General features: G+C 39.3%; 1 protein-coding gene across 2 annotated transcripts in view; it reads left to right on the top strand.

The window, feature by feature from the left end:
* The first annotated feature begins 2,982 nt into the window (after positions 1 to 2,982).
* Positions 2,983 to 13,206, top strand: part of LOC113988286 (glutamyl aminopeptidase) — a 33,922-nt gene continuing 23,698 nt past the window's right edge. The window contains exons 1-3 of one of the 2 annotated variants that reach the window (XM_027721727.2): positions 2,983 to 3,614; positions 8,534 to 8,675; positions 11,212 to 11,343. In XM_027721727.2, the coding sequence (XP_027577528.2) occupies positions 2,983 to 3,614; positions 8,534 to 8,675; positions 11,212 to 11,343 (906 nt within the window). The remainder of the gene's footprint in view (positions 3,615 to 8,533; positions 8,676 to 11,211; positions 11,344 to 13,206) is intronic. The other variant, XM_039379892.1, reaches the window with a different exon arrangement.

Raw genomic sequence — 13,206 nt, forward strand, 5'->3', positions numbered from 1 at the left:
GGTAACTCGGTGCAGACTGAAAACTAAATCCTAACTTCAGATGAAATTTGCTTCAGTTAAAAATCAACACCAAACAAATAATATCAGGTGTTAGCATTGGCCAGATGACTGCTAGAAGTGTTTAAATCTCTTTTCAGTTTTCGAAATCAAACTAAAGCAATCTAAACCTGTCCAAGCTTGGCCAGCACTTGCCTGCAGTCACGGTTGTGGTTTGTGCTGGAGCAGCTTGGGGTGGGCTTTTTTCCATTTCCCTTCCTTCTGGAGATTCATCATCTTATTCTTGAGGGGAAAGGGAAACAAAGTATCTGTATCTTGTTGATGAAGGCCATGGTGCTGTCTTCTCCAGAGAGGTAGATCCTCTTCCCTGCCCCTTTCTGCTGGAGAGGGCCAAGCAGAGAGAACACTGGCATTGCGTTTGGGAGCTCTGCCCTCCTTCATTGCTCCTGTGTAGAGGAAGTAATAGTTTGATGCCTGCTTGCCCTTGGACATCTATATTGGGTCATTGGCAGCTGGGCCGCTTCTTAGCACTGCTTAGCACTGACTCCATTAGTGTCGGCTAGCAACAAAGCACATTTCTGATTTGGGAGAAGTAAGTCTGCTCATAGCTACCACTGTTAGAAATATACCTAGTTTTGGCTGCAACTAGGTTTGAACTTCGGTTATACAGAGGTCAATGCTAAAGCTTGTGCACACTACTCTCTTGACTGACACTTTGTAATGGATTTTTCTGCTAGTGTTGTTTTCAAGGCTTAGGATAAGAAATACATAGATATTTGCTTTTAGGACCAGCTCATCTACATATGTTTTCTAGGTCTTCCTGAAGGAAGTAATCGTTACCGGTGAAAAAGTCTGCAAGTCTTTTCAAAACTACAGTAAATAACCTGCTCTTCAGTCTCTCAACTGAAACAGCATTTTTCATCTTCAGGTTAAAAATGTAACAGAAAAGATCATGGCTAAGAAGAGTGCAAATGGAAGTGATGCAAAAAGCATGTCTGAAATCAAGACATATTTACTGTCTCATCACTTATGGTCTGTGCTGGCTAAAGATGTCCTATTTAAAATCTATTGTAGCTCTTTTTCCTTGTCCTGTCCAATCGGAACAAAAGAAAAGATGAAGTGGTTTTTAATGTTAAGACCATGATTTTCAGTGCTGGCTCTGTTGCTAGAAGCTGAATTCTTACCCAATCCATTAAAGGGCACTGGTTTCCCATGTCATATCTAGTTTTGATCACAGCAGAGAAATGGGAAACAATAAAAACAGACGTAATGTGAAACAGATTTTTAGCTTTCTGCTTGATTTTTTTTTTACGTTAGTTTCTCACTTTTGAAAATATCTGAGTAAGAGTTAACTTGATGCTCTGCAAAAAAACTCCAAAACTTTTCTTTTCTCAGTTCCTGTAGCAAATCTTTGCTTTTAAAACAAGATGCTATATAAATAGCAGTGTGCTGGAAGAATGCTGATGCAAACTGGGTGACTTAAGTTCCCTGTGGTGGCTGACAATATTTCAAAGTGAGACTTATGAGCAGATCTAAACAGACTGGGTGAAGTCTTTTCTAGAAAAGTTCCTTCCCGATTCAGTGCATCTCACTCGGAGTATGCGTTAACTAATTCTAAGGCCTAAGTTAATCCATCCAGGTGAAACTTCATCTATCTCAAAAAAAAAAAAATTAAAAATGTCAAGACTAATTAGTCAGAGTTGTAACTAATGTAAAGGGTGATAATAATCTGTCTCCTTATAAACCAAAACAGGAGGCGTGAAGCCAAACTGATGTGCCTGATTAAAAATCTACTCAAGTGGACTACATAAGTGGAGTAAAAGGGTTGAGAGATCCAGGGACTAAGGTTTATATTCTATACTATCTTCCTTTAGCCCAGTAACAACAAGGCCAAGACTACTGCTGTGCTCAGTTTCATACTGCATTAGCAACATCTTGCTTGCAGGCTTAGTAAGGCCTTACTTACAATAAGTTCCCTCGAGCAGAATCAGGCTCTATTCACTTAATTTGTTTCAATGAAGTGCCACATTGTGATGACAAGCAATAAACGCTAAATTAGATCCTCAGTGCTCAAATCATATAATAGCATATTTAGAAGTGTCCCTCACAGCAAGGGTTCACAGGCAGCACTGTAATTGTGCTGACCCACAAAGCAATGCTATCTGAGGCTACCAGCTTGCATGCATGGTTATGATCAATCTCCTGGAAAACCGGCCCTATGAGGGGAAGAGGAATTAGACATCTTTTAAAATTTGAAGTCAGTGATCAAAATTTATCATTCCACTGCGCATTCATCTGTCCGTGACTGCCTTGAATTACTTGGCAAAGGTAAATGAGCCTAGAAAAGAGGGGAAACAATTGAAAGATGTATGTGATTTTTGCTGGATTTTTGAGAGTTTGGAGATGTCATTTCACAACATATTGGGTGGAAGTTCAAGGAAATCTTTATTAATAAGAGGGAAAAAAACCCCCAGCCCAAACCTCAAAAACCTAAACAAGACATAGCAGAGAAAAAAAGGAAGAGGTAGTGGTGAAGTTTGAGGATTTGGAGCAGTTACACCTCTATCTGCAAACTCTTTCTGAAAGCTGCTGACAGAGCTTTGGCATCTGATCATGTCCTGACTGCTGATTAACATAGCACTGTTTTATATTTAACTCAGGCCAGAACAGGAGGGGCTGGGGGTGGGGTTGCACTGCTTATAAGGGTAGCACGGTAGGAACAATGTTCTTCTGTGTCAGTTCCCTCCTTCTCTCAGCCCAGCTGCACTTCTTTTGATCACTAACATTTCCTCCAAGAGCATGTTGTCTTTAATTAATTGAGTGTCTCGTGGAAAGCGAGGTGCAGGAGACAGGCAGAGAACAGCTATAGCTACACAATTAAAATACAAACCAAGACTGCTGAGTTTACTGAATGCAAGTGTTGGAGTGACTAATAACCTTTTTTGTAGTTAATGTTTTGCTCTGAAAGCGGACCCAGGAGCAGAGATGGAGGGCATGGATTTTGAGGATGAGAAGTCCAAGAGGTACTGCATGAAGACAAAGCATGTGGCTATCATCTGTGGTGTTGTGGTTATTGTAGGTCTTGCCGTGGGGCTTGGTGTGGGACTGAGCAGACCTAAATCTCAGAAAACTCCAGAGGGAACAGATCAACCAACAACAGATCAACCAACAACAGATCAGCCTCGTCCTCCAGAGGATTTGGGATCCTGTCCTCCCAAAGATGAGACTGGAGAGTGGACAGAATTTAAGCTGCCCACTTATGTCAAGCCTGTCCACTATGATCTGGAAATCAAGCCTGAAATGGAGGCAGACATTTACAGTGGGACAGTCAATATTTCTATTATTTTGGAAAAACCTACCAGCTCCCTGTGGCTTCACCTGCGAGAGACCAAGATTACAGAAATGCCCACACTCCAGAAATCTTCAGGACAGCAGATTGCTCTGAATGATTGCTTTGCGTACAACCCACAGGAATACATAGTGATGAAGGCAGCAGCAGAGCTCTCTGTCACTGATGAAAGTGATCCCTATGTGCTCACCCTGAAGTTTCAAGGCTGGCTGAATGGTTCGCTGGTTGGGTTTTATAGGACCACCTATACTGAGAACGGAGAGATCAAGTAAAGCAGTTTTTCTTTTATTTATTAAACTTTCTTTATTTCTACTTGTTCAGGCCCGCTCTATTCCTGTTTCAGCTTTTCAGTCTTGCTTCTCACCAACTTGCTGACATTTCTGGGCTGTTCTTTAGTTTTCTCATTCCCCTAAGGAAGATCCTGTATTCAAAACCCTTTGGCTGCTGACTAGTGAATCTGGGCTGGAGAGATGAGGGTTTGTTATTATTTTTCTGAAAAACCTTTTCAAATTCTACTGGTCCCAGGTTACCTTTGAACTTTATGAATTGCTCTGTCAGAGAGCTGAAAGGATTGAGGCCTGTTTTTATCTCTGTAGTACAATAAATAGCATATAACTATTACCACCCTCTTCCTGTCACTCCCCAAGGTAACAGTTTTGGTGTAAAATACTCTTCTGATACGTTTCCTGATATGATGCCTCCTTGATGTTGTAAGCATGAGGAATATTCAAACCAGAACTTCTCTGTCCCTCCTGCAGATGGTTTAAATTATATAGGAAAATCCAAGCAATTAAGGTTATATTTGACTTGGGTTTTTTGTGCTCCATCTCTTCCTTATTAATATATCAATAGTTATGGAAAGCCTCTCCCAGTTCAGCTAACCCATTCCATTTGCCAGATTTGCACTACAGTGAAAGCTTGAAAAAGCCATTGCCCACCATTCAAAGGCTTTTCTTCACAGTTAATGTATGGAGAGGACACTCATCCATTTTCCGATATTTACATTTCTGAAGTGACTCATTCCAGCCTTTACAGCCAAAAGATAAACTTAGCTAGACTTTTACAAGGCCCTGTAGCAGGAACATGAAGACAAGCACCGATGTGTTGTCATGTCACTTGTTTGCCCTCCTGGGACAATGGTGTCATGAGTGAGAATCACATCAGTTCCATTCAACCACTGACAGAAAATGCCAGGAGTAGCAGCAGTGACTGGCACTGACACCAGCAAATCCAAGAGGCAGAGAATAAAGCAAGCATTGATTTTTCCTAGTTAAACACAGTTATCTGATCTGTGAAGAATCTATGTAGTGAACAACTCGAACACCAGACGGCTCTTTCCCCCTTGTTTTCCTCCATCTCTGACCTCAGTATTGTTCTGACTTGAAAGGTGCTTTGATTTTATACTTTGAGTATCTGACATCTCCACAACAGTTTTAAAGTGCAACCTCTTATGATACATCCTAGTTGAGGTGTGTTATTTCCTTTTTATTGGTGAAGGATACCTAGATATTAAAGTAATAGCTCCAGACCTGTCACAATACCAGAACAGCTGGACCAGAATACAGGTCTCCTGAGTTGCAGAGCAGGAGAGGTGAGTGCCTTTCCCTCAGATCCAGACAGTAGAGGTAGACAAGGGCCAAGCATCTGATGTCAGGAGAAAAGGGGAACTTCAAAAACTGAAGAAAATATGAAATGTGGGCTCACTTTGACTGTTCCTACTTCTTGGCTGGAAGCTACAGTTGCAGGGATGATCCTAGCCAGCAGTCTGAAAACTCTCAATACAGAAAGGAACTTGAGCATGTGAGTTTGTTTGTTAGGCCTGAGAAGGGCTTTAATAAGAATGAGCGAATGGTGACTTCTGAAATGTTTTGCATGTAGTTGAGTTTGGGCAGATTGTTTGTGGGGGTGGAATAGGTGATGTACATCATAGCGATAAGTACGGCTTTGAAATTAAAACAACCACCAGCCAAGCTGCTGCTCTGTGGCATGAGGGGAGGTGATAGGATGGAGTGAGAAAGGATGACAAGAGAAGGGTTTTATTATTTAGTAAAACTGCATTTTCCCCTGGCTTTCCATTCAGAGCAATGCTGACTGTAATTGCCTTTTTTGTCTTTGCCTGAGGTAGACATCACTCTTGAAAAATTTCGACCCAAATAGTTCCATTCTTATCATGTTGCAAGTAAATACAAATCAGATTAGGTAAGAACAATGATCAAGTCTATTAATAGGGAGTGTTAAATTGAAGAGGGCTGAGGTGAAAATGCAATCCAACATGTAATTAACCTATTCAACCTTCCCTTCTGTGCAGTGTTAGAAGCAACAGGACCTTTTGAGAGAATTAAGAACAACTGGAAAGTCAGCTCCCAGAACTGAGCTGCTCCCCAGCTATCTATCTGTGAAGGCCAAAGCTTGCCAAAACATTTCTATAACGCCTTTTGTTTACAAACTGGGCACATATCCAGGCTCTGCTGTTGCTTAGATTCAAATCTCCCACTACATTTTGTGGAAAACAGGTAGACATGTGCTGAACATGCCTATAAGTCTGGGATCCTTGAGAGGCTTAGGAGAAGAACACCTCATTTGGGAATCCTGTTAAGACAGATCACACAATTCCCATCAGGGCAAAGGTGCTTTTGGACATGCCCTAAAGCAGATCTTGAGATACTTTGGAACACAACTATTTAAATTGGTGTGCACATGCAGGTAGGGAACAGAAAAGCAGAAACTTTAAGAATGTAGGTTTTGGACATAGACCTGCCTAGATCGTCCTGTGGGTTCCTGAATCCAGCAGTAAGCACATAAGTCCTTTGGTGAAACTATTCCTCGTGTATTCCATTTCCCCATTGATGAAAAGTGAATAACAGTTCTTCCTTATTTTGCATGATGCAGTGAGCATAACTACATTACAACTGTGTTATTTTCAGATATTAGGGAAAGAAGTATAAGAAGAGTCCTTGCCTGGTGTAATGGGTTATTTCAACTCACTAATTTCTTACAAGAAATGTGCTAAAGCCCTCTTGTATTTTCTCCTTAATATTACAAATAATACAAATGTCACAGCAGCTGGCTTGGATTTTGCATGACTATTAGTGATAAGGTATGGCTTCCCTTTTACAGGAATTCTTTCTGTTTTCTATAAGAAAAGAACAAGAGGTTTGGCACATGGCTAACAGGGACACATGCATTTAGGATTTTGTTAAATACTGAAAGACAAAATTTTCTTTAGTGTACAGAAGTAACACTCCTAGTTTTCTTCCTCAAGGAGAAAGTTTCCTCAGAAGAAGCAATGAATCTGAATTTTAGGAAAGACTAAGAGAAAAATGCTTTAAATGGCTTAAGGGGAAGAGAGGTTTTTCACTAATGCCGTGTACTTTGTGGGGGGGCGGGGAGGAAAATCCATCATGGTTCTTAAATGCATCACTATTTTATTTTGAGAACAGCTGGATGCAGTCTCAGTCACATTTTCACTTCTTATTAGGTATGATTTACAACTGTCACCTCTAGTTCACATTTAAAGATCTGGACATCAACAGCAAGTAGAAGAGCAGAAGCCACCAAAGACTGAAGAAAATCTTAGCTAAAAACTACATTATGAAGCTTGAAAGGAAATTACAACATTTTGAGTTTCTTATGCCACTTTTATGCATGCCATAGTCTGGAGCTGTCATTGTCTAGCCTATAGAAATAGTAGCGCTAAGGTTTTGCACTCGTAATGTCTGTATGCCTCTACAAGCATATGAGGATAGATGGATTATCATCTCATAAATCAACAGAGATATCACAGTGTTATCAGTCTGTAGGAACAAGACATAAATGTGTCAAAATATATAGCCAATTTTTTAAGCAATAGCTGTGAAGCATTGCCCTGGAGGCTTGGAGTTAATTTAATTGTGAAATAGCTTTCAAATCCTACAAAAATAGAGAGTGACAGCAAACAATGCACCAAGCAAAAGAAACTCTTTTGAGACTGAAATTATGTTAAGGTGAATGTTCATTATGCTTTCTGCCCATGAACTTTTGAGTTACTATTCCAAAGAACATGAATGGAGAGAACCCAGATATATTACCTCCATCAGACTGGTAAATGACTCTTGCTGCTACAAGTTCCTAATGACCAGTTTAGTATTTAACCGTCACAGGGAAATGCCAAGGGCAACAGAAACATTGAAAAATTGATTGTCAAGTGAGCTTGTAGGATTGCTGCAGATTTGTAATTTATGGTGTACACTTTTAATTACTTTTTGGAAAGAAAAACTACCTTAATATAGTTGGAGCAGCTGTAGAAGTGCTGTCAGAAAATGCTCGACATTCCAGATTAATTGAAGAAGCATCTGTGATCCCTTTCACCATCAATCACTTGAGAATACACCCTGCCACTGTATGGTTCGTTAATGGGAAAGCCCAGTGTCACTGCAAGAAGCAAGCACATGATATGAACATTCACAACCTTCACCTTGTGTTTTTACGTGACCCCTATTGTTCAGCACTTCCAGCTGTTTTTGCACAACTGAGATGGCTTTCTAAACCCCCAATACAGCTTGCATAGCATCAGTTATGTACTAGGATATTCATCTGAACTTTCCATGCTTTCTCCAGCAGTTTCACTAATGGAGTCAGGGAAGCATAACAGCACCAACAGAAAGCTGTATGTGGTAAATGCAAAAAAAGAAACACATAGGCAGGATGAGATTTTAGTGGCATTTACACAATTTCAAGGTGGTGTCTCAGGATATGTTCAAAACTCCAATCCCAAGATATGCTGTAGTGGATAAATGATGCATGGAGTGACTTGATTTCCTTTCAGGTGATATCATCAGTATTTTATTTTAGGTGTATAAATAAGTGGAAAAGCTCATTAGGAAGGTAAGCAAAATTTTTACCATCCATGAGGGGTCATGCCTATCTTACTGCCTGGCTCCTAAAAATATTTGATGATAAGCAATTTGCTTTAGCTTTTGCTCTGAAACCTAGAGGATGCTGATGACAGACTTTGATTTATATGTTACATATGCCTATGTGATGTCAGCTTGTGCATTTTTGCTGTCACTTGGGTTTATGAATGGACAAGTACACACAAATACTTGTAGTTGAATTTAGTTTGTGAAATTGCTAAAAAAATGTTTAGAAATTACAGACAAGATTTCAAAGCTCTATAATGAAGGCTTGCCAATGTGTTGTTTGTTTAAGGAGCATCGCAGCTACTGATCATGAGCCAACAGACGCACGGAAGTCGTTTCCCTGCTTTGATGAGCCAAACAAAAAGGCAACTTACAACATATCTATCATCCATCAAGATACATATCAAGCACTTTCAAACATGCCTGTACAGGTATGTATTTCCCAGCCCTGCTGCCTAAGTGAAATGGTTCTATAAAGCCACTGGAATAGTAGTGTGGATTGCAAGGTCCTTGCGTGTTAACAGACTCTAGCACCTGGACACTGTAAAACTAATGGTTAATAAATATTCCATAGAACAGGACTAGTTGGTTGTTAGGACTCATGGTGGTCCGCCAGGACACAATATGGCAATACAAAATCAAATCCAAAGCAGAAATGAAATGTATTTCCTGTCTTTAGCTAGCTGATCCTGTATTCAGATATTCTAGGTGAGTGTCCTCTAGTAACTATAAATAGATAATGGCAGGTTCTTCAGCCAAACTGGGTGGACTCTGAGAAGGAATACTCTGGAAGACAGCTTATTCCTAGGTGGAAAGCCTAAAATAATCACTAAAACTAAATAAGGTCCAAAGCAAGGGTCTGCTGATCACAATCTAATGGCAAAGAATCCTTCTAGCAAGGAAGTCTAGGATTATTATTTTTAATAATACAGGATCTGAAATCCCATCTGTCAATTCATGGGTGTGGGCACTTGTCATTCCATCATGTCTATAATGTCGTAAATAATCCATTTCTGGACCAAGTGTGTCAAATTCCAAGTTTTGTATGAAATTCAACAGCATCAATTATCTACCTCTGGGCTTTCTGGAAGAAGACTGAATGGCTTTCAGATGAGAGACTTTCTAATGAATAGTTCAACTGAATGTGTAGTCCATTGTGTAATTTCTAATAATATGTTCTGTAGTGGAAGATAAAGTGCCAAGTTAAAAAAAAAAAAAAAAAAAAAAGAAAAAAAGAAAAAAGCCTCCAGGCTTTTGGCATTTTCATCTTCCCAAATTGCTCCCCCACCCAGAAAACAAAGGTCTACTTTACTGTGTACTGTTTTATTTAAAGTCCCCTAAACTTTTTCCCCTAGCAATGCAGTGGAGAAAACTATTACCATTCTAGTACAGATGCCTTCCATACCCTCTGCAAATTTAAAGATCTGACCCATTGTTATTAAAGACATTTCTGTGATACCTAAAAGAGACCAAGCACTTTGATGAATAACACATGAAAGGAGAGTGCTGTACCTTTCCTCACAGACCTCAGATAAGGGAGAGTACCAGCAAGGAAGGTAAGGGGATAAGACTAGATAGTATGAAGATTTAGTGGGTTTTGAGATTTACTTTACACCTTGACATGTGGACCTTGCCTCTAGAATGGACATACAAAAATAAGCTTTTTAAAGGTTAGCTACAGCTTCTTAATTAATTTACTAAAAAACAAGTACAGATAAGAAAATGCAGATTATGCTGAGTTCATACTCAAGTTTGATGAAGGGATTATAGTAGGGCACTTTTATATCTGATATGCTCACAAGGTGAGTAGCTCTGGTCTTAGTAGTGAAAGATCTTTGAGAAACATCCTTTCAACAGATGGAAATGTAGTAATTTGTAAATGCAAGGCATGTTGTGTGTTACGTGTCTTGTAGCAGTTTTCGTGATGTGGAGCTATATAATCAGCATGGCAAAATCAGATCAGCAAAACTGAAACTTGTGCATTTCATTTGCATTTTTCACTGGATTTGATTTTTTAAAAAATTTTTTTTCCGCTTAAGTCCTGAGTTTGTTGAAAGAAAAAGAGATGTTAAGATAAGTCAAATAATGTAAAAGTAGACTGTGAATATCTCTGTCAAAAGTGGGTTATGAATATCTGTGAAAAGGGTTTTTTCTCATGGAATCATATTACCTGTAACATTCACTGTCTGAGCTTTATTTGTATTGTGTTTATAACAAAAAAATCTCATGAAGTATTGTATCTCTAGAAAGCTAATGTCTTTTATATTCTTTTTGCTTTTTTCCTCTTTAAGTTAGTCATCCAGTCAGAAGCACAAAAGATTATCAGACAATAGCACAAAATGAGTAACAGAAATAAATATTTAGGGGATAAATCACATACAACAGGACGAAAGTTTGGTCATATGGTTCATTTGAGAGTTAAGGACATTTGGGAAAATCAAGAAAGCACTACATTTTATGTAAACTGAAGCAACCCACCAGTTAGCAGTGTTCATTTATATTTGAATGAATTCAGGATAGATTCATTACATTGGTCTTTATCCCAAGTAACGTCTCCACAATTCCTGACTCATCCATGATGCATATATTTAAGAGAGGAGAGAATTCAGTCTCTTCTCTGATCTGTCCAAAGTGATGTTATTTTATGCAAGTATTGCAAGAACAAAACACAGTAGCATACACTGGAAAAATTCCTGTGCATGTGAATGATTTCAAATCTCTGATGAAAATTACAATTAAGTAAACTTACTTAGTGCAGAAAAACAAAGTCCCATTTCATGTAGTGCAGTATCGCAGAAGAATCCATGTCTGTTCTCATGCCTTCAGCAATGAGATGCCAGAAGCGGTGAACCTGAAGAGGTGGTTTATCATTCCTGTGTAGTTGCAGCCTTCATATAAATATTGTACCCTCTTCTGCATGTGTTTGCAATTCCAAAAATCAAACTGATTATTTTTCCATTTCTACAGCAAACTGTACAACTTGGCGATGGCTGGAATCGAACAACTTTTGAGAAGTCAGTTCCCATGAGCACTTACTTGGTATGCTTTGCAGTGCACCAGTTTTCCTATGAAGAGAGAATATCCCGTAGTGGAAAACCTGTAAGTCCTGCTGCAACCTGAACATGCTTCAGATGACAGATGTACCTTGATTTGCATTTAAAACAAAAAAATCTCAATTTATAAAAGCAGGAACATATTTTTCCATTTCCCATAGCCTATTTTATGCAGCCTATTTTATCAGATTAGGTGTTCACAGTGGTCCCTCTGACCTTAACTACATATAGTGTTTTGCAGTCCTTCCCTGTCTCCCATCTTTGTGAGATCTCAGTCAGTACCTCCCATATGGGCACACAGGTGAGGAAGAAGCACTATTTCTCTAACCTTGTCCCTGATTTGAAGCTCAGTGTCTGAAGGATTGTACAAGTCAAGGGGTGCAGGAGAGTCACAGGCCATGGATACAAATACCTTATAGTTTTCTGTGGGTTAAAAGATATGAATCCATGCATTTGATATTATCACAGCCATGGAGACATAGGACTACAGTGCTATGTGCCATTATGTGTTGGCCTTAATATTCTTTATTTTACAACAGCTGCTGCAGGCAACTGCCCAGTGTAAGTTCTTTACAAATAAGTATAGAAGTGATAGTGTCTGCCTAAAGAGCTAGCTATTTGGTAGGTGCCCTAATGAAGTGCATGGGTTTGAATCTGAATACATAAAGTTAAAATAGCTCCTTTATTTAGATGCAGTAGGCAGTCCCATCCAGTTCTTGCTTAGATTCAAATCTCCTGAAGGTACAGCTGATTAGAGATAAAGAAATAACAAGACACTACATTGATTCACAAACTGGAATCCTAAATATAATTTGCCCCTCAACATAAACTCCTCATTTAGCCTAAACCTAGACTGGGATGCTCAACCTGCTGTAAATTAGTTATTGGATTAGATTTTTTCTTCATCTGACACAGAGGATGATCCCAGGGCTGTATGCTATTGCTGCTTCCCCTTCCTTTCCCCTTATGTGAAATGTGGTCTTGTGGTTCACCTGAGCCAGCAGTGCTTCCCTCCTTTTCTGGAGATAGTGACACAAATGGACAGGGAATCTATAACAAAGCCCCAGCTGGGCCACCATTAACCTAGCAAGTTAGCTCTTCCTGAGTTTCCCTATCCAAAAAAGCTCAGCAAATCCTTGCCTACTTAGGGCTGTTCACTGATGTGAAGATCTGTCTTATAGAAATCTCCAAGGTTCAGATTCAGTTCTTAGCAAAGACTTCCCAGTATAGTGCTGTGCTGAGGCCTCTCTCCTCTGTGCCCTAACTATTATCATGCTGTATGCTTGTACTGTTTCTTGACAAATAGCTAAGGTTAAATTACACTTCGACAAGCAAATGGAGCTTGGTTTGAGATAGAGATGTAATATGCTTAGTTCCCTGCTGTTTGGCTAAATAATTTGCAAAACAGGAGCACATTTTTAAGCCACCCAGTCACACAATTTTGTTAACCAGTTGCTCTTCAACGCAGCTGATCCACTTACTATCAGGGGCAGGACTTTAACTATTTGGCCTCAATAGATGTTCTCTAGAGTTTAGTTATTTTAAGAAGCAGAATTTGTGTAGCTTTTTGTGCAGAAAATAATGTGGTAGGGTAAAGAAAAGAAGTGTTTTACACTATTTTCTAGTTGCAAAAGTTAATATTCTCTACTTGTCCATGCCACGCTCCAGAATACGGCTCTGAGGTCAATATTTGTTTTTTTTCCCCAAGCAAAACAGTAAAGCCCACAATGTTCCCGACTGGTTGTAGCTTTTCTAAATAGAAGGGAGTGCTCACTGAAACAGGGTAATTAAAGCGTGTGTGTGTAGAAGCAGGGGTATTCGTGTCAGTACAGAGGTTGCCTGAAGAAACATCTTCTAATTCAGGCCTCGGTTACTACATATTTTATTAATGTTGCTCACTAAACAATGT

Source organism: Pipra filicauda, unplaced genomic scaffold, assembly GCF_003945595.2.
Source record: "Pipra filicauda isolate LSUMZ 115617 unplaced genomic scaffold, ASM394559v2 scaffold17_size4572894_pilon, whole genome shotgun sequence".
Lineage (NCBI taxonomy): Eukaryota > Metazoa > Chordata > Aves > Passeriformes > Pipridae > Pipra > Pipra filicauda.